At 36.7% G+C, this 25,809-nt stretch overlaps 2 protein-coding genes across 4 annotated transcripts in view; both read left to right on the top strand.

The window, feature by feature from the left end:
* Positions 1 to 25,809, top strand: part of LOC123682000 (neurotrimin-like) — a 910,163-nt gene that overhangs the window by 166,345 nt on the left and 718,009 nt on the right. For all 3 annotated transcript variants that reach the window (XM_045620378.1, XM_045620380.1, XM_045620379.1), the window contains one exon: positions 8,238 to 8,344. In XM_045620378.1, coding sequence (XP_045476334.1) covers positions 8,238 to 8,344 — 107 coding nt within the window. The remainder of the gene's footprint in view (positions 1 to 8,237; positions 8,345 to 25,809) is intronic.
* LOC123681998 lies at positions 1,984 to 4,714 on the top strand. Its single transcript, XM_045620376.1, has one exon. It carries the CDS (start codon positions 2,055 to 2,057, stop codon positions 4,305 to 4,307), a length of 2,253 nt encoding a protein of 750 aa, XP_045476332.1. The 5' UTR covers positions 1,984 to 2,054; the 3' UTR covers positions 4,308 to 4,714.

Raw genomic sequence — 25,809 nt, 5'->3', positions numbered from 1 at the left:
CGAACTTATGATTGACAGATTGAATGAACGCGGGGCAACCCAGTTATATAACTATAACCGGTGAACAAAGAGTTTTATATCACTTCTCATTAGAAATCGATTTTGAAATTAATAACATTGCAAACATTCCTTTCATTTCCAGTAAGATTTTTGATGACTCGAATATTAAGATGAATCGATCAAAACCATATTCGAAGACTCTTCATTATTTAGAAAATTCCTGTTTCATTAACGTATGTATAGAAAATGCTATAATGATGATAGCGTTACCTTTCCACCACGTGAAAAAAGAGTTGAGAAGGTTTTCAAGGTATCATATTATAGCATGGTTTACATTGGTATAATTAGTTGAATAGTTCACTTGCATACTTTCGTTCGGATTCATTCTGCTATGCTCATTTTGGTAGAGTAGGTAACTCTATTCACGTTTTCTGGTACCTACTTTTTTGCTGAAACCAAACTTATGTTTATTTACATTGGTATACCTAATCGATAAACAAACCAGGAAAGTAGAGTAAAATTGTGGAAATTCGGGCGAAATAGTCGAGTGTACTTTTCCACAAGTTATATCAACTTTTTGACTTTACTATCCTTTCATTATCTGTGGTACTCTACTGTCACTAGCGCAACATTATTTCATTGTTCTAGTAGGGGAATAATAAGCACTCTACCATCGAACTCTACTACTAATTATTCAGATGTAAACCAGGCTTATGTGCCTTGTAGAAGCAAATTATCACCCAAGCACTTTCCATGAGAAAATGGCATTCGTCAACGAACAATTTTGGAAAATATATTTGGACAAAATAAATAAAATTTTTGTAAATATGGATTTTTCCCGATGCGATTTCTTGTTTTTTTGGCTCAAAAATTCATAGGAGTACCTTAATTTCGAGCTAGGAGGATATAGATATATGTGGGATCCAAATTCTTAAAACCCGACTGAATGATACGCTACTGACTTTACGAAACGAGAACTACACGATCGACCCTAAAAGGTTGCCCTATGCAGATTTATCGATATAGGAAGACGTAAGGGGAATAGGTACTTGAAACTTAAGGACTGAGGTACGATACTGGAACGAGAGGGAATTCGACGTAAGATAGTAGACGGACATAGTTAGGATTCGACGTTAGAGACGAGACGGGAAAGGTTAAATAATTCGACGTGATAGACGCATAGAATTCGACGTAAAATAGTACGCAGCGAGTAAGATAATTCGACGTTAGATATAGACGGATCAACGCGAATAATCAGACAATTAGACGATAGACGAAAGTTCAGTGGCTGTACATTCAATTGACGTTGAATTGTACAAAGTGTAAATAAACCATAGTTAAGTTCCGGCGGCCTTTTTTATATAAACCCCTAGACAACGATATAAAAACCCTACATTTTGGGGGCTCGTCCGGGATCCAAGAAGAAGGAAACCCTCACCTTGTCCGGGATCGAAGAAGAAGGAAGCCCTATCTACACTGTCCGGGATAAAAGTGGAAAAACCTTTTCATCGACGGGATAAAAGAAGAAGTACCCCTAGAAGTGTCCAGAATTTGCGACGAGGAAGAATTGCCAGTGAGTCAATCAACAATTGGGAATACGGAAGAAGCCAGTACCAGAGGTGTAGACGAGAGAGTTCCGATCCAGTAGACGAAAGGACCGAAACGAGATCAATTTTCCGCAGTAATCAGAGGATGAATGGTAAAATTGTATGCAGACTTTCAAGGTAGGACGTTTATCTTTCCAATTTCCATATTGCGAGGCTTGTTAAAGAAGACGACCAAAGAAGAGACTTTATATTTGTTTTTTAACATTTTTGAATTCTGAAATTGCATTTGAACATTGTTGATATTTGTGATTATTGATTTGATTTATTTTGTGAGAATATACAGCCATTTAACGTTCGCTATTAGTACGAATTTTTGGATAATTTTGAGTTGAGATAAGCATAGTCGAATTAGTATTGATTTTAGAGTTGACTGTTTTAATTTGGCGGTTTTCGTTCATTTGAATTTTCAGTTTTTCGTTGAATATTGACTGAGTACTTTTATTGAAAATGTCAACTTTGGGCGATATTACAATTATTGAGAATCAAATATCTAATGCTAAATTATCCGCTGTCAAAGCATTGCATTGTATTTGTTACGGTGATGAAGGCGAACCGCATAAGGTCCGTAGAGCGCTACGTAAATTTTCGGGTTTTGGATGGGACAATAACTCAGACGATCACTTGACAAAAGTACAAGACGTTTATAAACAACTAAGACTCCCAGACCTGATAACCGTTTCCAATATGCTTGGCTTGGATTATAGTGGAACCGATGACGTAATTATCGATCGTATATGCTCATTTTTAATAAAATTCGAATATGGCTTTGAACAAAATGATGAATCGGAGAGAGATGACGAAAATGACGACGAGACGGAAAACACTGACGACGAGAATGAAAACAGTGACGTAGAAAAATATTCCTCAAGACATGACAAATTCAATAGACGAAAAATTATGAAAAAAGAGAGTTTTTCATTGACTTTTCGAGACGTAGAAGATAGTATTAGGCCATTTGACGGAAAAGAAGATTATCCAATAGAAAAGTGGATCGAGGATTTCGAAGAAATTGCAGAAGTGACGGGATGGAATGACTTGCAAAAGTTAATATTCGCAAAGAAATCTTTGAAAGGTCTCGCGAAACTATTTATACAATCTCAAAAAGGTATTAGAACCTGGAGTATTTTGAAGAGAAGATTGATTCAGGAGTTTGAAGTCAATGTAAACAGTGCACAAATTCATAAAATGTTGATGTTTAGAAAGAAAAGATATGACGAGAATGTGCAAGAATATGTATTGATCATGAGGGAAATAGCTAGTCGAGCCAATATAGAAAATGAAGTTGTAATACAATACATCATAGACGGGATACAAGACGAATCATCAAATAAAATTATATTGTATGGTGCCAGAAACTTTCAAGAATTCAAGGAAAAAGTGAAACTCTATGAAACTATTTCCAAGAAACAACCTGTAAGAATTATCAAACCTTTCAAAACGATTAGAGACGATATGAGACCCGAGAAAAAACATGAATTTAAGAAGGAATATAGAGATAAAATTAGTTATCAAAATAGAAGTTATAAGCAAGAACTATGTTATAATTGTGGAACCCACGGTCATAAATCCAAAGAGTGTCCAGACAGAAGTAAAGGCGTGAAATGTTTTAGTTGTAAGAAATTTGGTCATTTATCATCGAACTGTCCTGACAAAATTTCACAACAAACTCATACTCCTACTAATGTTAATACTATGAATATAGTACCGCGAAATGCAATTAAATTGACTTTTGACGAAATTAAATTACTAGCATTATTTGATACCGGCAGTGATATAAGCGCCATTAGACAAGACGTGTACGAATTATATTTCAGAGACGATTTGCTTTCGAAGGATAAGATCTTAGTTAAAGGAATAGGATCAAATCGAGTCAAAACATTAGGTTCAATCAGGAAAAATGTTGAAATAGACGGCGAAGAATTTGATTTATTGTTTTATATTTTACCCAAACAGGCTATGGATTTCCAAGTTATAGTTGGAAATAATTTATTGAAGCAAGCGGAAGTAATCATAAGAGAAGAAGGAATAGTTGTACACAAAATAGAAGAAAAATTATTGATGAGTATCAGAGTTGAGGAGAGCGTAGTAAACGATGAGATTCATTTGACGTACATAGACGATGGAAAATTCAGAAAGTTAGAAAAACGAATTATTGGAGATGTTAAGTCAAAAAAGACGATGTTTACTAATTTTGAAGTAAACAGAGATGAAGAACCGATATGCATAAAACCGGAAAAGGAACATGAAGAAAAACCACTTGACGAAAATGGATTGTTAGAGAGAGTGAAAATAGCTCAAGGGAATAAGATGAGAAAAAAGGAAGATATTGTGCTAGCAGAACTTATAGGAAAAGAAGTAAAGAAACAGTTTGACGAAGCCAGAGAAAATTTGAGAGGAGAATTTCATAAGCAGCACTCAATGAAAGTCGAAGATAAAAATCGGAAAAATTATAACGCAAAAAGGAGTAAAGCCGTATTTTTCAAAGAAGGTGACCTAGTTTCGATTAGAAGAACTGAATTTCGAGCAGGATTAAAAGTGCATAAGACATTTTTAGGACCATACGAAGTGATCAAAGTGAAGAGAAATGACAGATATGACGTAGTTAAGATAGGAAACCACGAAGGACCCATTCGGACATCGACTTGTTCGGAGTATATGAAGCCTTGGATACAATATGAATCCGAGTCGGATTCTCAGTAGGATGGCCGAGTGTGGGATCCAAATTCTTAAAACCCGACTGAATGATACGCTACTGACTTTACGAAACGAGAACTACACGATCGACCCTAAAAGGTTGCCCTATGCAGATTTATCGATATAGGAAGACGTAAGGGGAATAGGTACTTGAAACTTAAGGACTGAGGTACGATACTGGAACGAGAGGGAATTCGACGTAAGATAGTAGACGGACATAGTTAGGATTCGACGTTAGAGACGAGACGGGAAAGGTTAAATAATTCGACGTGATAGACGCATAGAATTCGACGTAAAATAGTACGCAGCGAGTAAGATAATTCGACGTTAGATATAGACGGATCAACGCGAATAATCAGACAATTAGACGATAGACGAAAGTTCAGTGGCTGTACATTCAATTGACGTTGAATTGTACAAAGTGTAAATAAACCATAGTTAAGTTCCGGCGGCCTTTTTTATATAAACCCCTAGACAACGATATAAAAACCCTACATATATATTCTAGCTGCACCGCATAGCAACGGGTTTCTGCAGCCAATTTCATGCGAATTACTTTCATAGTTTCCGATTAAAGCTCCGAGTTTTGGATTATACAGGGTGTCCCGGGAAGAAGGCGACAAACGATTACCATGAATTGAGGACATCATGGAGGACTCGTATCAAGAGGTTTCAATCGCCTGAGTACCTTCGTTTGGGATATACAGAGAGGGCCATTGAAAACGAAACAGCGGCTCTGTAAGTCGGCAGCACCGAGTTATATAAAAACGCTCGGACATGTCAACAACATTTTCGAGGGGGACATCGTTCGCGATGAAATTCACCCGAAATACATTCCATCCCTCGGAGCTGTGACCGCCACCCCTAAATTTTTAAATGGCACCATATGGCAAGTGATACCTCATTTGAAAGGTAGTTTCCTTCTTAATATCAAACAACAAAAATAAATTAATTCTATCGATTCGTTTTTGAGATATAGGAACTTGAAGTTGGGAAATAACTTTTTATTCACTCAATCGTTACCATGAAGAGCACTTGAAATTTTAACAAGTTTTTAGATAGAATGTTTCCTGGAAGTTGGATTGGAAGAAGAGGCGCTATAGGGTGGCCAGCCAGATCTCCAGATTTAACCCCACTCGACTTTTTCCTGTGGGGTCACTTGAAAAACAAAATCTATGCAACCGAACCAGTATCTCTGGAAGATTTACGACGTAGAATTATTGAAGAATGCCGTCGAATAACGCCGGAAATGCTACGAAATGTGAGGTCTCATTTTGAACAGAACTTGTACTATTCTATGGAAATGGGTATACAGTTAGATCATTTAATTCCTTGACAATGATAATTATCTTTGAACAGTTGCAATGTTAGATCTTATTTTTATTGATTGAGTGAATAAAAAGTTATTTCCCAACTTCAAGTTCCTATATCTCGAAAACGAATCGATAGAATTAATTTATTTTTGTTGTTTGATATTAAGAAGGAAACTACCTTTCAAATGAGGTATCACTTGCCATATGGTGCCATTTAAAAATTTAGGGGTGGCGGTCACAGCTCCGAGGGATGGAATGTATTTCGGGTGAATTTCATCGCGAACGATGTCCCCCTCGAAATTGTTGTTGACGTGTCCGAGCGTTTTTATATAACTCGGTTGTGCCGACTTACAGAGCCGCTGTTTCGTTTTCAATGGCCCTCTCTGTATAGGGTGATGTTGATCTTATGACTGAAATTTCCCAGATCAATAACTCTTTAACTAATCGACCGAATGATTTCAAATTTTGAAGTTTGTCACCCTTTACTAGCGCCTTCCTTCAATATTTCTGAAATCGAGTAAATCAGATCTGGACCAGGAGAATTTTAGACTTTTTCTATTTTCGTGAATATTGGATCACTCTGTACGTTGATATCATGATTTTGTTCTCGTTTTCGTGACTACAAAGATTCAATTCATAATAAAAATTCTAAATCAGGGCTTGGCACCGTTATACAGGGTGATCAATAAACATTCCCTGATGAGAGAAATTGCATAGTTCAAGAAATCTTGAATTTATCGTTAGAATTATTTCGAGAATCGCAGTTTTATCACCCTTTACGAATGCCTTGCCTATATTTTGCTCAAATTATTTGAGAAAACTTCTAATCAACAAACTGGATGAAGAATAGACAAAAACAGCAAATATTTGAACTTGAAAACAATGAATCAAAAACTAAATAAATAAAATATTTTCAGTTCAGAAGGGATTGTTCAGAATAGTATCCTTCCATTTCAACACATTTTTGGACACATTGACCTAGTTGTCACAGATTTCGCTATCGTATTCGGTTGAGATTTAATAATATCTCGCACATCAATAATTCTTTGTAGCAAATGCTTCATACTGTTACTCTGTACCGCATAGACCTCGCCATAATGAATAATCCAAGGGTGTCAGATAAAGGAATAGAGGAGGCCAGGCCACATTTCCACCTTTGCCAATCCATTTGTGTTCAACAGAATCAGACAAATATTCACGCACTTTTTTTGGTTAGTACGCATTAGATCCATCATGTTGCAACTACAACGTTTCCATTGGAATGTTTATCAACAAACAGAATTATATTTCTGAAAATTTCCATGAATTTCTCCTGTCCACCTATTCTCAAAAATATTAGGGCAAATCAAACGATTATTATTGTAGTTACCGCACCAAACATTTAACGAGAATTTAACTTGGGATTGTTTATTGATGAAGGTGCCAAGCAGAAGATTCAGAATTTATAATGAATTAATTTTTTTGTGGTTACGACAACGAAAAAAAATCTTATTGTTTACGTCCAATATTCACGAAAATAGAAAAAGTCTAAAATTTTCCTGGTCCGGATCTGATTTATTCGATTCCAGAAATTGTGAAGGAAGACGATAGTAAGGGTGACGAAACTTCAGAAATTGAAATTATTCGTTGGTTTAATTGAAGTGTTATTGGACTATGAAAAATTCACTCATAAGAGAATGTTTATTGATCACCCTGTATGACTGTGCCAAACAGAGATTTAGAATTTTTATTATGAATTAATTCTTTGTGGTTACGAAAACGGAAAAAAAATCGAATGTTCACGTGCAGGGTGATCCAATATTCAAGAGAATAGGAAAAGTCTGAAATTTTCCTAGTTCGGATCTGATTTACTCGATTTCAGAAATATTGAAGGAAGGCGCTAGTAAAGGATGACAAAACTTCAAAATTTGAAAGTATTCGGTCGATTAGTTGAAGAGTTATTGATCTGTGAAATTTCACTCATAAGATGAACATCACCCTGTATATCCCAAACGGAGGCACTCAGGCGATTGAAACCTTTTGATAGGAGTCCTCCATGATGTCCTTAATTCATGATATCCGTTTGTCGCATTCTTCCCGGGACACCCTGTATACATTTTCACAACGCAAATCAACACAACATAACTGTATGTTGGTGTTTTATTGTATGAGATGAGATTCACTATGATATCATTGTTGCCCGTTAGTTTACCTAGATGAGTGGTTCTTTAGGAGTCTGGCATGGTAATTTTACTAACTGAATTGTAACCTAGTCAGACCTGCAATTACCGAAATATTCAGTAATTTTTCTTCTATATTCTGCTTGTATTTTTATGGTTCTTATCTTCTTATGACGCTATCAACACAAAGTTTTGCACAGAATTTGAAGTTATTATTTTACATATAGAGGCTCATTTACGGAGAGGGTTGGTTGCAATGATTAAAGAAGAACCAGTACCTATTTTCACATGAAAAAAGCACTCAAAATAGTTTCAAAATGAACCATAATATAATAATCAAGTGCAAAATATAATCAACTATCTCTGCCTATTTAGAATTCTATTCGAATGTACGTAAACATATTACCATTATTTCATTTATCCTCATAAGCTATGATACTAAAGAAAAAATTATTTGATTTCAGTTACAGTTGACGAGCCAGAATTTACAGATGTAATCGAAAATATCACAGTAGCTGCTGGACGGAATGTTAAATTTGCTTGTTCTGTTAAGAATCTAGGAACTTTCAAGGTGAGTGTATTTCAAATACAATTTTCAGAGTAATGATTTAGTATTGAAACATTGTATCATATTCGAAAAAAATGGATATATTATGGAAGTAAAGACAAACATATGATGAAAATCAGAATAATCTCTATATTTAGGTACTTGTGCCGGACTATCTATGTTCCATCTTATGAAACGTAAGACCTACAAGATCTTAATGAATTATTGTGAAATCGTTGGAGCTTTTGTGATATCTTAATTTATTAATTAATGACTCACAATAATCTCAAAAATTGATAAACTCAATTTTGAAATTTAATCATATAGAATAGTATCCAGTATTATTGAAGATATTAGTGGATATCCATTGAAAGTTACTCTGTAGCTTCAATAGAACCAATCCAATAAGATAGGTACTGCGAATCTACAGAATATGGTTTATCCAAATGTAGCTGTCCCGATGAGCTGCAGAGTTATTGGGATAATTTTCATCCAAATAGGCAAATACGTTGGCTAGTACCCGATAACTATGGGCAACATATGTGCTTCATTAGGCTCGATGCACACGGGCGATTCTCGCCGCGATTTAACGGATCAAAGGAACCATTGGTACGATTCACACGTGAATATAATCGCGGCGTCCTCGCCGCGAGCACGCCGCCAGGGACTGCTCGTTCGCCGCGATTTTCATAGAAACTTTGAAGAATCATCTCGTGATATGGAGTATTTCTTCTCCACAATTTCACGACAAAATCAGGAGAAGCGAGTGGATGGAAATATGTTCACTCATGTGCGAAGAATTTCAAGAAAAATCAAAAAAGAAAAAAACGAAATAGATTAGTTCAGAGAAAAAAATTACTTTATTGTAGAACATAACATTGTTAATAGATAAAAATATATTGATACCCTACGATTTCTGATGACGAGTAGACTACAGAAAATTATGTTTTCACAAAAGTTATTGATTATTTTCCAATAACAGCAAATGTAATTTTAAATACAATTATCTTACCATGGAGCAGCACCAGCATTTTTTACAAAATATTCCGCTGATACATTTCTCCTCTGAATAAGTGTTCGTCCACCTTCTCTGATTTTATTACAATCAAAGTCACATAGGCCGTTGATAACGAGCTTGTCCTCATAGTTATAACCACCCCTTTCCCTTACATAATTGTGCAGAACGCAACAATATTTTATAATACTCATTACTAAGCCAAGTTTCACATCCATAGTTCTGTGAAATATTCTCCAGATATTCGTGGGGATGCCTAAGGAACATTCCATGAACCTACAAGCTCTACATAAACGGTAGTTAAATATTCGTTAGTTGTAATGTGAAAACTTTCCTGTACAAGACCTCATTACAAAAATAGAAAGGAAAAATGCCTCACCCCCAAAAAATGTGAAGGGTATCATAGTTGAAGTTCCCGGAAGAAGTTGTGGCCTTGGTAGGTTTGCTTGGCCGTTTTCTTACATGCTGTACAACTTTTAGTTTCCAAAAATTGTACAATCGAATTCTCTTCCGCAAGAATTTAATTCTATATAGTCGAACATAGAATTGGCATCTGCAACCACAAACAGAACCACAGAATGAAATTTTTTATAGTTTAAATACTGCAAGCATGTGTAATTCTGTTGAATTATCCTCACATGTTTTCCTTCTAAGGCATCCAATCAATTGGGGAAGTTGGCACGCTCAAAAAAGATTTCTGCCTTTTTCAGCCACTCTTCATCATTAAATTGTGGAATACACTCCTGATGAAGACTAATCCATTAGCAGAACAGACTTTTCTAATAATTTTCGTTATGGTAGATCTATTTCCGAGTCTATATTGATAATATAAGTCAATCATATTGCACCCATTTCCCAAGTACCTGAAAAATTTGTTCCAATCATAAAATTGTCCTAAGAACAGTATTTGTTTTACAGGTTCGAAATTCATGAAAAAAAAATTATATGTATATGAGACAGTGATACTGTAACACGTTTTGATGCATCCATACTTGGAGGCGACGAAGTACTGAAGAATCTTAGCGGGAAAATATTCGAGTGAATCGAGACCAAATTATCTGGACGACGCGCTCGCTGCGAGATCGCAGCATGCGAGAGTTCGTTTGCATCGAGACTAGTCCCAATATAATATGTATTTATGGCTACCGTATAACGCAACAAGAAGTCCAAATTCTGCTGCGAAAGAAATAAGAAAAGAATTGAAGTCTTATGTTCATGAAATTTAAAAAAAGTGATTCATCTTCCTTTCTTCTGAAGGTCTAGATAAGCTTCTACGAAATTATATTTCGATAAATTCGTTAGAATATGTTGGACTTTTGTCCAACATATATGAGAGAGGATCAGCCTTCTCCAAACGGATGTGAAATACAACGTTGCCATTTATTGAAGAGGCAACGATCGACGATTCTATTCGAGTTATTCATCCGTATACAAAACGGTTAACTAGCGCTTGTGGTATACTGCCGAACTAAAAGATATATATATATATATATATATATTTTCTTCAAACCACTTAATTTACATTGATTACATCTTTATTCGCACCCCATCAGACTTCTTGTGGCTACGGTCCCGTGCACAATATATTATTGCCTACCGTCTCAACCAGAGACAGTCAACTTCTTGGGAGTGGATTACAACCAATACAAGGTCGGGTCCCGCGAAAACCATACTCACATTATAACTACACGAACAAGCCAAAAAATAACTTACTTTTTAGAGTGTTTTAATCGAACGACCTAACGTGACACACAACAGTTAACACATACCGCGTTCCGACCTATGCTAAGTTCACAACTTTCTATTATTCAAGACCATGATTCCATCATGCATCATCCTATTATGAATTAGGAATCACAGTTATCGTGATAAATAAAGGTTGAACAAAATCACTCACTACTGAAGGAAGAAGTCATTTTTTTTATGGTGAAGCTGCTAACAAAATGACAATCATAATCGAATGCCAATCATCGAAGGTTCACTGTCTACAATCAGTGCAAGATTCTTATTCTGTTAAAAATATCGCCGAATGTCAATAAGAATATAAAATCTTTTAGCAACAACTCTTTGTAAAAACAAGAAAGTTCTATGAAGAATTGCATGAAATTCTCATCGTAATACCGATTCGGGTGAATAGAATCATTTATCGGCACAGACTCCCAATAAACATTCCAGCTTCCAAATACTATTCCTCAATTTCAGATCAAGCCACAGAAATCAGAGTTCCAAAATGGTGGATAGGAATAGCGGAAGTAACGTTCAAGAGAATTCTATGAATTGCAAGATTTCAGTAGGCGATATTCCGAAGGACATGGGGACGAAGTCAACGGTGGAGAAAATGAGGTTTCAGCTCCCTGAAGCGGATGATGAAAGATGTTTTCTTACTTCCATATTGTCTCTGCTAATTCATATATTTTCGGTTCTTTCACTATGAATCTTCGACTATAATATTCACATAACTGTATGCTTGCTGTCTGATAAATATCGACGTAATTACGTTTGTTGCAACTGTTTCTGTATCAAAAGTGCATATATTCATAGCATTATATCGTGTATCGTGTTTTTAATGAACGAGTTTTAGAATGAGCCTTCTGTACGGATATTATAACGAGCGTTCATTTGAATTCGTGGTCAAGATTGCTGTGGAGAAATTAGAGTTGATTTTATATGATTACAAGTAGCGCTACATACTTCAAATCTGGGAACTATATCTAGTACAAGCTAGGCACTACTTGAAATCACAGAAAATCAACTATTATTTCTTCACAGCACTCTTGACCACAAATTTAAATGAACTCTCGTTATATTAGGTATGCATTATTTTCTCTAATTCATTGAGTTTTGAAATAAAATAAAAAAAAATTTCATAACTTTAGTGATTTCTGCATTGATATTACTGATATAAGTCATGAAGTGTAATAGTGCATAATACAATGAATACCAGAAACCGAAATCTCGAAGAAAACCACTTTAAAGCGAAATTAAAAATGCAAAATATTTGGTCTGTCCTTCCTTGTTCTGTGGTGAAGTTTTGACGCGCCTGTGCGAGGAAACTATGATAGAGTTAATAGTAGGTATTCATTAGAAAGTTTTATCATACTTCTTGGGCCGAGAGGAAGTGAGAGTTCCTGGAGGGTGCTAGGAGGATTAATTCTGTTTGATATTACTCGTTCAACACACATGTGCTTAATGGAATTCATGTTCTTGTGCGATTGGGGTTAGCATTGTCATCCGTAAAAATGTAATTGACTCCAATTTCATGTCGTAGAGGATAAATAATGGTTTCGATAATGTTTTGAACATATCTATCCCCTTTCATATAGTGTCTGGAAGGGTAATAGGCTGCGTACGACGACCATGTATTATGCCTACCCAAAACATAACTGATCATTCTTGTTATGAAACGACTTCTCTGGTAGAAGCTAGTTTTTCGTGTTGCCCTGGAAGTAACCAGGGTATCCTAGATCGCAAATTGTCTCTAACAAGTCTCCGGCGTGAACATAATCATTTATTACATCCCATGCTACGAATTTACATTCATATAGGGCAGGTCAAAAGTTAAGTATATGGGAAAAAATTGCACTTGATATTCGAACCAACTTGATACAAAAATATTCTCCTTTGAAAAAGAACCACTTCTCTAGCAATGGATCCTTGACAACTATTTTAAAACTAAAATACTAAATATGCTCAATTCTCCCTGGTAGGCGATTGAAGAGTTTGATTCAAGCATTTATGGGCGATTGTTTAAATTACGTGGTTCTGTGGGTTGGTAGGCAGATTACCAGACAGTAGACAGATCCTTACGGGTAGCGGGTAGGAACCCTTTGGGCAGTCCTATCAGGGAAAATGAATCAATCCCTGCCCACCGCAGATTCCAGGAGTTTTCTGACCCGGAAAACTAGTACCTGTAAGGGTCCCATGCCAAGGGAAACTGGCGAAGTCCACAACGGTTGTGATGGCGGAGATGGGAGACATCGGCACGGTGGAACTAGCGGAAGTGGCAACCTTGTCTTGGGGTTTATAACCAAGATATGATGGAGGGCAGCAGTATCCATCATTACCGGCTTCAGAACGGATTTCTCCAGGCGCAATGGACGTATTCTAAAAACGGCTGGGTACTGCGGTGCAGAAGGCAACGGGAAACCACTGCACTACATTCCCAAGAGAATTCTCTCCTCCATAATGAAAGTCAAAGATACGGTTGATAGTTCGTGCTGCGATCCGACTCACACTCGGCGCCATACTGATTCCGGGTCGGATGGTGTGAAATATGCCACCGGCTGCAAAGGTGTGAGGAATCAGGTACCTTGCAGAAATTATGTTACTGGAACCAACACAAATATAAATCTCCGAAGGAAAAGGAAAATTGGGACATGGAACATCCGAGGTCTGGTCCAACATTCTGGGAAGCTACAGATCGTCGAGAGAGAGATGAGAACTTATAATCTTGATATTCTGGGACTGTCGGAAACACATTGGCGGAATAGTGGACATTTCAGAACCGCCGAGGGAAACACCGTCTACTTTTCGGGTCCAGAAAATACGAGCTCGAATGGTGTCGCAATAATTGTGCCTCCAAAGCTGAATAACTCTGTGATTGGATACCGTGCAGTAGATGACAGAATAATACATGTCAAGATACAAACCACCACAACAATAGCGCATTTTGTACAAATCTATGCACCAACATCGACATCCTCGGAGGTGGAAATAGAGGCGTTCTACGGTCGTCTTGAGGAGGTTCTTACCGATATTCCAAACCGTGACCTATTGTTCATCTTAGGCGATTTCAATGCCAAGGTCGGAAAATCTTCAGAAGTCGAGCGCGCTGTGGGTAAGTTTGGACTGGGCCAGAGAAATGAGAGAGGAGATCGCCTCTTGGAGTTTTGCATACAACAGAACCTTGCAATTACTAACACTCTCTTTAAACACCACCCTCGAAGACAATTCACGTGGCGGAGCCCGGATGGTCGAACCAAAAACCAGATTGACTACATTCTGATCAAACAACGATGGAGATCGTCGGCCACAAACTGCAGAGCCTACCCTGGAGCGGACTGCGGAACAGATCACCAACTTTTAGTTCTCGATTTCAGGCTTCGTTTTAAAATAGTGTCTCGGAAACTAATAAGAAAGACCATGATACCGCAACCATCAAAAGTCCAGGATTTTAGGCTGGACATAGAAAGTAAACTCTGCCTAGATCAGGTAGAGAGCGATCCTGAAAAAGGTTGGGAATACTTGAAGAGCATAATGGTTGTGACATCAAAAAAACATACACCACCAAACAACACAAAGCGCAAACCATGGATTACTGATCACTCATGGGATTTAATTCAACGCAGGAAAGATGTGAAGCGCAAGGCTGATGCAGACCATGCCTATAGGAAGCTGTCGAGGGAAGTCCAAAGACAATGTCGCAAGGACAAAGAGGAGTACATAGCTGGTATATGTGAGGAAATAGAGAGGCATGGGATCAGAAATGAGCCTAGGGAATTATTCAACAAAATAAAACTGCTGACAAGAGAATTCAGACCGCAGAACTGGTCCATTCTGGATGCTGGGGGAAATCTGAAGACTGATATGGATGAAATATTGGAAACATGGAGGATTTACTGTGCAGATCTGTACAAGAGCAGGCAGGACCCACCAGAAATTTCATGGCCATGTAGCTATCCCAGAGAGCCAGCGATACTACTATCTGAAGTACAAGAAGCCATTCGATCATTGAAGAAGAATAAATCCCCAGGAATCGATACCGTACCAGGCGAACTCTTTCAAATGTTGGGCGAAAAGGGTGTACGAATATTCCACTCAATCTGTACGGCTATATGGAGCACGGGAAAATGGCCAACCGACTGGTGTACGTCAATATACGTTCCATTACACAAAAAAGGATCAACTACAAAGTGCGGGAACTACCGAACACTGTCACTTGTATCTCACGCCAGCAAAGTCCTTTTGAAAATCTTGAAAACAAGACTGAAAGCATATTTGGACTGCCAAATACCCCAAGAGCAGGCAGGTTTTGTAAAAGGAAAAGGTACTAGGGAACAAATACTGAATATCAGACAGCTGATCGAAAAATCTAGAGAATACCAAGTACCCATGATAATATGTTTCGTCGATTATCAAAAGGCGTTCGACTGTGTGAACTGGGCCAAACTTTGGACAATCCTGGTACATATGGGAGCCCCTGTTCATCTGGTATCCCTCATTAAAAATCTCTATGAATCAAATGAGGCAACTGTTCGTTTGAGCCAGAAGTTCTCGAAACGGTTTAGAACGGAACGGGGAGTCAGACAGGGTTGTGTTTTATCGCCAGACCTTTTCAATATATATGGTGAATTTGTGATGAGAAGGTCCTTGGATGAATGGTCTGGAGGCATAACGATTGCCGGGAAAAAAATCACCAACTTAAGATTTGCTGACGATACCACCCTCATAGCGGCGACGGAAGAAGAGATGGTGGAACTTCTCAGACGGGTGGAATGTGAGAGCAACAATGTCGGTTTGAAAATAAATAAAATAAAGACTAAAATAATGATAGTCGATAGATTCGGCACGTTGCGGTTGACGGGCCTTCTGAGCCAATATGACCTGGTAGACAGTTTCAATTACTTGGGTTCTTCCATAACTAGTGATGGAAACTGCGAAGCGGAAGTACGAAGGCGCATAATCATGGCAAAGAGCGCCATGACCCGGTTAACTAAAGTATGGAGAGACCGCTCGATTTCTAAGAGTGTAAAGGTGAGACTTGTTAGAGCTCTTGTCTTCTCTGTCTTCCTGTATGGTGCTGAAACCTGGACTCTGCGGTCGTCTGAACGTCAGAAAATTGACGCGTTTGAATTGTGGTGTTGGAGGCGAATGCTGCGAATACCTTGGACAGCTCATCGCACTAACGTTTCTGTTTTAAGTGAGTTGAAGATAAGAACCAGACTATCGTCCATCTGCTTGCAGCGCGTTCTTCAGTTTTTCGGTCATATAGCCCGCCGAGATGGAGACAACCTGGAGAAACTAATTGTGTCGGGAAATGTTCCGGGTAAGAGAGCGAGAGGTAGATCACCGACTAGATGGACCGACCAAGTTCAACAAAGTACGACCCGCCCATTCTTTCAGGCTCTTCGAGATGCAGAGGATAGAGCGAGGTGGAAACAACTGACCGAGCGTATAGGAGGGAATCACGATCATCAGCAATGATGAAACGACTAGAGAGAGAGAGACAGATCCTTATGTCTGGTATCATACTTGTGATCTTCAGATCACTTTTTCAGGGTATGTATATGCTTAGGAATAAACAGTAGGTAAGGAATTAAAGATATAAATGCAAGGAAAACAAAGTATTCGATGCTTGATGAAAGATGGCCTAAAATAATAATTCAGAAATTATGCCAATGAATAAATTAAAATTAGGCCATGTTCAAATTGAAAAATGTTACAGAGTGGGACCGAGAAGCCAATAATCAAAGAGACCAATAGTTATACATTTCAACTCAATGAAAACCAGAAATAAATTCTTTTTTAACAAGTAGTAGCTCAAAGGCACAAAATTAGTTCTGGCGGAAGAATTAACTAAGGCAACTTCAAATCTCCTGTTCGAAGCAGAAGAAAGGTAGGCTTGAAGAAAGCATGGTTGAAGATGGATCGAATATTCATTGAATTGTCTGGTAGAGAACATATAGTCAATTCCATTCAAGATTTTTAATAAACTTGTTTCGTAAATTGGGCAGAATATTATTACTTTATTACTGTTTTTTGTAATCTTATGTGAATTCAATTTGTTTTCTTCTTTTTCAGGCAATCGGTTTTTATAGAGGGTTTAATTCTAATTTCCACATTAAACTTCTGCATACTGATTCTTCTTCTTTCAGTGCCTATCCGGTCCGGATGTTGGCAATCATCCTTGCTATTTTCACTATGTCTGCTGCCGACCTGAAAAGTGATGTGGTCGTTGTAAAGTACCAGGTTCTAAGATTTTTGAGCCATGAAATCCTTCACCGGTCTGAGCCACGTTTACCTGAAATTTTTCCCTGCAGAATCTCCTGTAGCAGTCCGTACCTCCTTTTGTTGCGCATTCTATGACCCAGCTACTGCAATTTGCGAGACTTCACCGTCGTCACTATTTCCGTAGATTTATACATGCTACGAAGAACTTCCTCGTTGGGTACATGATCCATCCATGAAATCCTTAGGATTCTTCTGTACAGCCACATTTAAAATGCTGACAGTTTCTTCATTGAGGCCTTACTCAGGGTCCACGACTCCGCCTCATACAGCAAAACCGAAAACACATAACAACGAAGGAGACGTACTTTAGTTGCCATGGTTAAGGAACTGCTCTTGAATACCGATGCCATCCTAGAAAATACTGCCCTTGCCTTTTCAATTCGACACCTTATTTCCTGAGAGTGATCCCATTGGTCATTCAACACAGATCCTAAGTACGTATATTTATTGACTCGATGTATGTGTTATTCCTGACTTGCTGCTTTCTGGGGCTTGTTTGAATATATATTCATAATATATGTTGAAGAGTAAGGGCGATAAAACGCAGCCCTGCCTTACAGCCCGTAGTATCCGTATTACCTCCGATCTGTCCCGATCAATGTTTACATGTGCCGACTGATTCCAATATTATTCTAAATTCACGATCGTCGATTCCTATTCCCTTGAGTATTTCTATGAGCTTATGGTGTTGCACTCTATCAAAGGCTTTGGAATAGACCACGAAGCAGGCATATACATCACAATTGACATCCCGACATCTCTGAAATAACACTTGGATACTAAGAAGTGCTTTCCTCGTTCCTACTGCATCGCGGAACCCAAACTGAGTCTCCAACATGTGCTCTTCACAAACTTTGTAGATCCTTCTATGTATGATCTTTAGGAATGCTTTCAACAAATGGCTCATGAGACTGATCGTTCTAAAGTCCTCGCATTTCTTCGCTCCTGGTGTTTCTGGCAGCGCAATAAACTCTGATCTTAACCATTCCTTCGGAATGATCCCTGTTCCATAAATGCGGTTGAATACGTGAGTTATTCTTCTCAGGCCTTGTTCATCGAACAGCTTCAGGAATTCAGAATGACCCCATCAGGACCTGCAGCTTTACCCTCTTTCATTTGTTTAATGATAGCTCGAACTTCATCAATGGTGATTGGAGGTCCGGAATCATCCCCCATTGATAGGAATTGTGGACGTGTGTCCTCGAACAGCTCTTCAAGATATTGCTTCCAGACATTGATCTTTTCCCGTTTCTCAACAACAACGATATTCGAAGCGTTTCTGACCGAGTTCAGGGATCGTTTCTTGAATCCACCTGTTGTTTCCTTGATCCTTTTGTGAACATTGAAGCTATTTTCGTTTTTCGAAACTTCTTTTCTCCATCAAGAATTTTGTCCGTCATCCAGGGTTTCTTCTTGATATTTTTATCCGGCTTCAAATGCTTCTGACCAGTGGTTTCTATGATATTCTTGTAATGTATGTAATCTATCTGGTTTCTAACAATACGATCACAGGAATCCATTGGCGACTTCCATGTGTAGAGTCTTCTTGGTGGTAGTTTATAAAACGTATTCAGTATTATCAACTGTTCTTCTGTAGCGAATCTCCTCTCTCATTCCTTTCACCTAATCCATATGAAGCCATGCAGTTTCCTGCTTGGCCACGTCCAATCTTCGCATTGAAATCACCCATTATTATTGTTAGATGGTGTTTAGAAACGCTCTTATATGTGTTCAATAATTCTTCATAGAATTTTTATATTTCTTCCTCGCTTTTGTCAGCTGTTGGGACATAAACCTGAATTATATTAGATGGTACAGGGCTTGTATTTATCAGTAGTAATGCCATTCTTTCCGAGATAGGTGTGAAATTAGATATACAGCCCTGAATTGACTTCCCAACAACAAAACCCACACCACTTTGATGTTCATCACTAGTCGTTCCTGAATAGTATACACGGCAGTCATCCACAAGGCATTGTCCTGACCCCGGTCATCTCATCTCACTTACGACCATGATCTGAATATTCAGCCACTTCATTTCTTGAATGAGGTTGTGCGCTTTTCAAGCCTGATACAATGTTCTCACGTTCCATGTGTACAAATCTTTGTGACTGACCCGGAGATTCTTAGCAGCTTCAGACCATTTAAGGTATGCGAGGGATTCAGGCCCATACATTGATTGTTTTTGGACATGATGATTGTACTAAGAATAAAATACATGGTAGTTTTCCGTTGCTTTCCATGCGCTGTAGCATTGCCGTCATCGATAAGGGTACAAACACAGTTGAAGCCGGTAACCTGCTTCCCGTTAGCCGGTACTGACCGGCGCTGGTAAGCTTTATAAATTATTCTATGATAATCAATTAGCGCTAACACAGTGCAAGCCGGTTGAAACTTGTCGGCGCTGGCAATAGGCTCCGGCTGCTTTGTCGGAATTGCAATTTAGTTCTTTCAAGCCGGTTGACCTACGCCGACTGTGTTGTAAAATGGATGTCGACGCTATCATTGCCGAAGTATACAAAAGGAGTGCAATATGGAATGAAATCATAAGTTGCACAGTAACCGAAATATTAGCATTTAGATGTCGTATTCAAGAATTGGTCAATGATTCAATTTATTGATGACCATAAGTACATAAATTACCAAATACTTCGTCAAATTCATGTTCAAATTATCATGGCCTGAATATTCTTCCAAAAAACAATTCTTCGGTATTAAATTTCTCAATAACAGATTTTATATATTTATAAGTTATGTGATGATTCATTAGTAAAATATTTCAAATCAGAATCTACAACCTCTGAAAGTTTATTATTTATTATCTTGGCTCGAGAACGGCTCGCCAAAGCTTCTTTATTAAAGTAATCACAAATCTTTCCTCGGGATATATAGGCTGTTTATGGAAATTACACCAATTTTTATTTAGGCCGTGCTCAATCTAATTCAAAATATATTTGAATGTTTCGTGACTCATTCGGGTGTATTGGAAGGACTTTTCGTCATCATTTTTTAATTTCAAAAATAAGTGAAGATATTCACCATATCTGAATCTCAAACGATTTTTCGGATGAATACTTTAGTTCTTGCCAGTTTTAAAACTACTGAATCTAGAGCAATCATATCATCAGATGACGACGACATCTTTTACGCTCAATATTTCGAACAAAACTACCAGTTTTAGCCGGCAACTACTCTGTCTTTCATAGGCGCGAGAAACCGGAACCTATCGGAGCCGGCCTCCGGCCCGCATTTACTCTGTAGCTACACTAATATCTTATCTGCGCCTCTGCTATCTGATCTGCAGCCAATTTTCATACTTCTGATGACAGCCTGCAGTCAGTTTTGAACAACCAGCTGCCGTTGTCCAATTACTAGTTTTGGTCAGCCCCGAGTATTTGATTTCCTCGATACCATCCATATCTGGAAGGCGTTCTCCTATCCGCCACCTGGGGAGGCTCCCGATAGAGAACTAGCAACCCCACACGGGGCATACTGATTGATAATAATAAATAATGTTTATTCAATAAAACATAAAAAATTACAAAGGTATTTATTTCGCGAAATATTTACCTGTGCGTAATAGAGTATTTATTATTATTAGTCCAGTCTATCATCGCGAGAGTCTCGGATTCTAGTCCTGACAGATTCAAAAATTTCAGTAGTGAATAATGAATCATTATTCACAAGTCATTATTCACCATCATTACGTTTCTGAAATTCGAAATGTACGGACAAACAAATTCAAATAAATCACTTCGTTTTCTGAAAGATATTCTCGGTTACCGAGGGATGTCAGATAAGAAAATTTCAAGAATTTGTTCTGAGGCATTCAATTCTATCTTTGTTCAGAAATTTGAACCCTAGACAATAATCAAGGTCCTTAGGAATGAAGTAACTTACATTTTATAATGATAATAATAATAATAATAATAAGGTATTTATTTCACAAGAAATCTCAAGGGGAAGTTCACCCGAAGGTGCTCTACCACTTAACCCTTGTTATATACAAAATGCACATTTGAACATATCTTAATCCAAAATTAAAAACAAAGAGAACATTTTAAATAGTCAGCAGAACCAAAATATATAAATATTAGCATTTCAAGAGACAAACAACCTACAGAGATGACAGAGAAACTACACTGAAGCGGGATCGAGAAGATAAGTTTTGATCTTTTTCTTGAACATATTTTCATGTGGTATTAAAAAACAGAGAGAGAATATTGTCGTTCCATAATTGTGGTTGGAATTATTTCAATTTATGTTTTTATTCAGAAATAATGTTCTTTTTTTCAACTATTTGAATTAATTCAATTTTTGAGCAATAAAGTTTGAAACTCTGAAGCAATTGAGTTTGTGCACTTCGGAGAGGTAAACGGTTTTGCAGATTGATCATTCTATTTTACGAATATACAAATCTTGAAACTATAATGAGTATATACGAAAGTTTCGAAAACTTTTGAGGTCTGCCTGCAACGAAAGATTATAAATATTTTTTGTTCGGAAAATAAGAGAAATAATAACTGAATCGATAGTCGAGAAACGGCGAATTCTTTGTCGACTGGTGTAAGAGAATATCAAACTGATTGTCTGCAAGGAAATCCAAACTCAAATCATTGTTTAATCATAAAAATTTCATTTATGTTCGCGAAGTGAAAATTCTTTCCTCTTTCACAAGATATTGGAAAAGTTGCTTGGGGTGAAAAGTTCTCTTGGAAAAGTTTCAATCATAATAGTGTTCAATTCTTTCACAACAAATCCTCTTGATGAATTAAAAAGATGATTCTGTTGGCAATGGAAATCGTATGTTTTTGATGGTGTCACTATGAATGCTCGAATTGCTTTCAATGCAAGACGAAGTGGATGCTGAACAGAATTCATTGTGTCTGTCGGCGTTCTGATATCAACGATAATACTTGTACATATGAATATTACATCTAAAATGAAATACAGTGGTGGCAGGTCGAGTCATATGGAACCTTATATTTTGAATTTGATTTCCATGAAGGTAAGAAATTCTGAATGACGTTTTATTATATTTCCAATTTCCGTGACGTGTGTTTTGTTATTTGAAACAAAGAGAGATATTATTTTCCGTTTCTGAAACAATTTTCAATTCGAAAGAAATATTTCACAAACTAATTCAATCACTCCTGTAAAATGTTTGCTAGAATTGACAGTTAATCCAAATTGTTGTTTTCATTGCTCGTCCATGAACAGCGTGAGTAGATCTGTATTCTACTAATTTTTTGCCGGATGTCATGTCAAACACTAATTGGTCGGATCCATGATCAATTCAATTAAATCATTCCATACGGTTTCACCATATGTAAACAAGTCCATTGAGTGCAATAATCAGCGAACTTATATAGTTACAGTAGACAGTTTCAAAGGGATAAGATTAACTAACTACTCAAACCTACTAATAATATCAATTAAAGATAAGCCACACCAGAGAAATCATCAAAATATTTAGAAACAATCATTTCGACTAAATGAAATGAAGTTCATATGGAAAACATAATCTAAATTCTCTTGAGAAGGTCGAAAAGACTGTATATTTTCAGCTTAAAAAGTCTCATAAATATTTATGACTTTTATGATCTGTTCAGATGTCTGCAAACTTTTTCAATAATTTCAATATGATTGATAAAGGTGCAGTTCGATTTATAAACGTCTATCGTTTTTATGTTTTTAAATATTTCGAGAATTTCTTTGATTTGGCTTATCTTTAATTGATATTATTAGTAGGTATCAGTATTGTTAAGTAATCGTATCCCTTTGAAACTGTATACGTGGAAAGTGCACCGTCAGACCTTGTACAAAACATGAGATGCGAAGCATTTTGAAGCTATCGATTAATGGCACAACATATCTCAACAAAAATAAAGACTGACTAGGTTATCCGAGAGGCAAAAAACATCCATGACATGCCATTCGAATAAATGAACTCAATGACTTTCATTTTTTTCATTTGCAAAGCACTTGAAAACTTTTCGAGACTTTATTACGTTTCCTAGTAAATGTATTTTATTTGATCTTTCCAAGTGGCCCCTTAGCACGAGGCGAAGAAGGAAACTATATTCAGAATAGAACATAAATGCTGCAAGTATAAATCTTAGTCAGATCTCTGATTTGATCTTGCAAAGAGAAATTACTCTCGGTCAAAATAATCTACGATTGTAAAAAATTAATAAGAAAGCGTTTGTGTACACAGGCGATTCATGAGACCTGGGGCTTATAAACTTCTTGAACGTCCTTTCAAGATTTTCAGAAGAAAGGGACTGCCTTTTTTCATTACTTGTCCCGGTGTCCTGATACCTACCTTGCTCCGGGACGCAAAATTTTCCCCCAAAATTCCTATTGGGCGTTTCTTTCTGTTCAATAAATCCAATGGAAATGATGAGTGAAGAACATTAGTGATCTAGTTTCTGTATTGAGATGTTTCAATTTTTTATCGTTTGCTTCGAGGAAATAGTTGAATTATTCAATATTTAAAGGATCGAAATAAAAACAAACTCATCAACTGCAAAATTTTCGAAAAAAAAGGAAGAAGGCAAGTCATTACAGTCTGTATTAATAGTGAAAGAAAACCTCTATAATACGATTAAATCTAAAAAATTTCATAAAATCATAAAATTAATTGGTTTCAAGATCAGAACTGTTGATCGAAGGAATATTTTATTGATAAACAGAAAAATACATGAATAATACGATATTATATTGAAAAGAGAGAATATTCACAACGAAATGTCAATTCATTTATCTGGATGAAAGTTGAATATTTGAAAGAGTCAGATTCGTTCATGGACTCTACAAAGCAACCCAAAAGGTTTGCCAAGTATATTCAAGGGTGAAGATAGAAGATACACTATTTTGAATGATGAAATAATTGATCACCACAAATCGATGAATGGAGAATTATTTCACAATTGAATAGTTGAACAATTATTTTAATTATTTATACCTTCACTGCGAATAATTGATAAAAAGTGTAAATTAGTTCTTGCTATTTTCATAATGATTTCAAAAAATTCTTTGGAAAATGACCGAAGCTAGGATTTTATGTTATGAAGACAAAAATGTTTGGACAAATAACGAACAGAGCGGACATCAAAATATATAAATGATGCCATTTACATCTATAGTTTATTTTTTATTCCATTTCGAAATTAAATTTAGTTTTTTTTTGAATGGGAATCCAAAAATTTGAAAATTTTCAGCTTCACTTGAAGATACTAACAGAATGCAGTTGAATTTTGTAATTCACAAATAAAAAATGATTTCATTCAAAAATGCCAAGAGTTGTTGGTGGGTAAATCAAAGCCGTTGTGGGAAAAATTCTTTATGTATTTCAGTACTCAGCAAATAGTACAAAAGCATTCCTACAACGTTTGATAAATTAGAATCTTGAGTGAACAAATGGGTATCTACATTTTACATATGAGTTTAATCATTCATTCATGACACGGGCAATTTCAATAAATAATTGCTTTTTGAAGTATTTCACACCTTCATTGAATGACTGACAAAATGGTTCCAATTATAAAAGTTACATTACAACTGCCATATTGAAATTCTACATATATTATTGCATTATTTTATTCCTGTCTTATTATGATTCTGCTTATCCATTCACTTAGCCACACTATTTGAAGTTTCAACAAGTTTTATCCTATTTGCTTCATCAGTTTAGCTATCATAGCTAAAATGATCCATAAATCCTGGAATAAAATACCGCGATGCTATTCAAATCTCGTCCTTCTAATTACAACAACAACAACAACAACAGGTAATCATAGCTTGAGGACCAGTGAGACACCAAAAAAGAACAGAAACCTTTATTAAATTGATCAACGTTTCGAATCATTATTGATTTTTCATCAGGGCTTGAAAAGAAAAAAACCATTGAAATTGATGCCATCTCATCAGAGGAATAGAATACAACCACAAACAATTTCAACAAAAAAATCGTACATCAAAGAAAATTCAACATGAATTATCTTCAAAAATGTATATGACACAATTTAAAGGCTAAAAACTCACTAAGCCAGATGAAAGCTATCTCAGAATTCATAATGATTAAAAATGTAAAGTATAATATTTAATATAAGTCAATAATCAGTTATAATATCACAAGAGCATAGACAATATTCGATTAACACCGATTCTCGAGAGGTACGTCGAGTGGAAAGGTTCATATCATCGAAATATATTGTCTTTGCTCGAGTTGGTATTCGTTACGATTATATAACGAATAATTTCAATAACCATTACCAAAGAACTGCATTTTGATAATTCAATGACACTCCACTGAGTTTGACTCTTATTTTATTGGCGAACGTCCAAGAATATTATTATAGACATGATCCCAATATGGCAGTAGGCGAAACACCAAAACGATTTTACTACGTCGCGTCGTCAAGGTGTATATTCACTTAGCAATACGCCGTACCTATGGGAA

The sequence above is a fragment of the Harmonia axyridis genome, chromosome 6 (assembly GCF_914767665.1).
Source record: "Harmonia axyridis chromosome 6, icHarAxyr1.1, whole genome shotgun sequence".
NCBI lineage: Eukaryota > Metazoa > Arthropoda > Insecta > Coleoptera > Coccinellidae > Harmonia > Harmonia axyridis.
Note: the sequence above shows the minus strand (reverse complement) of the source record. Positions and strands in the feature narration are given on the sequence as shown.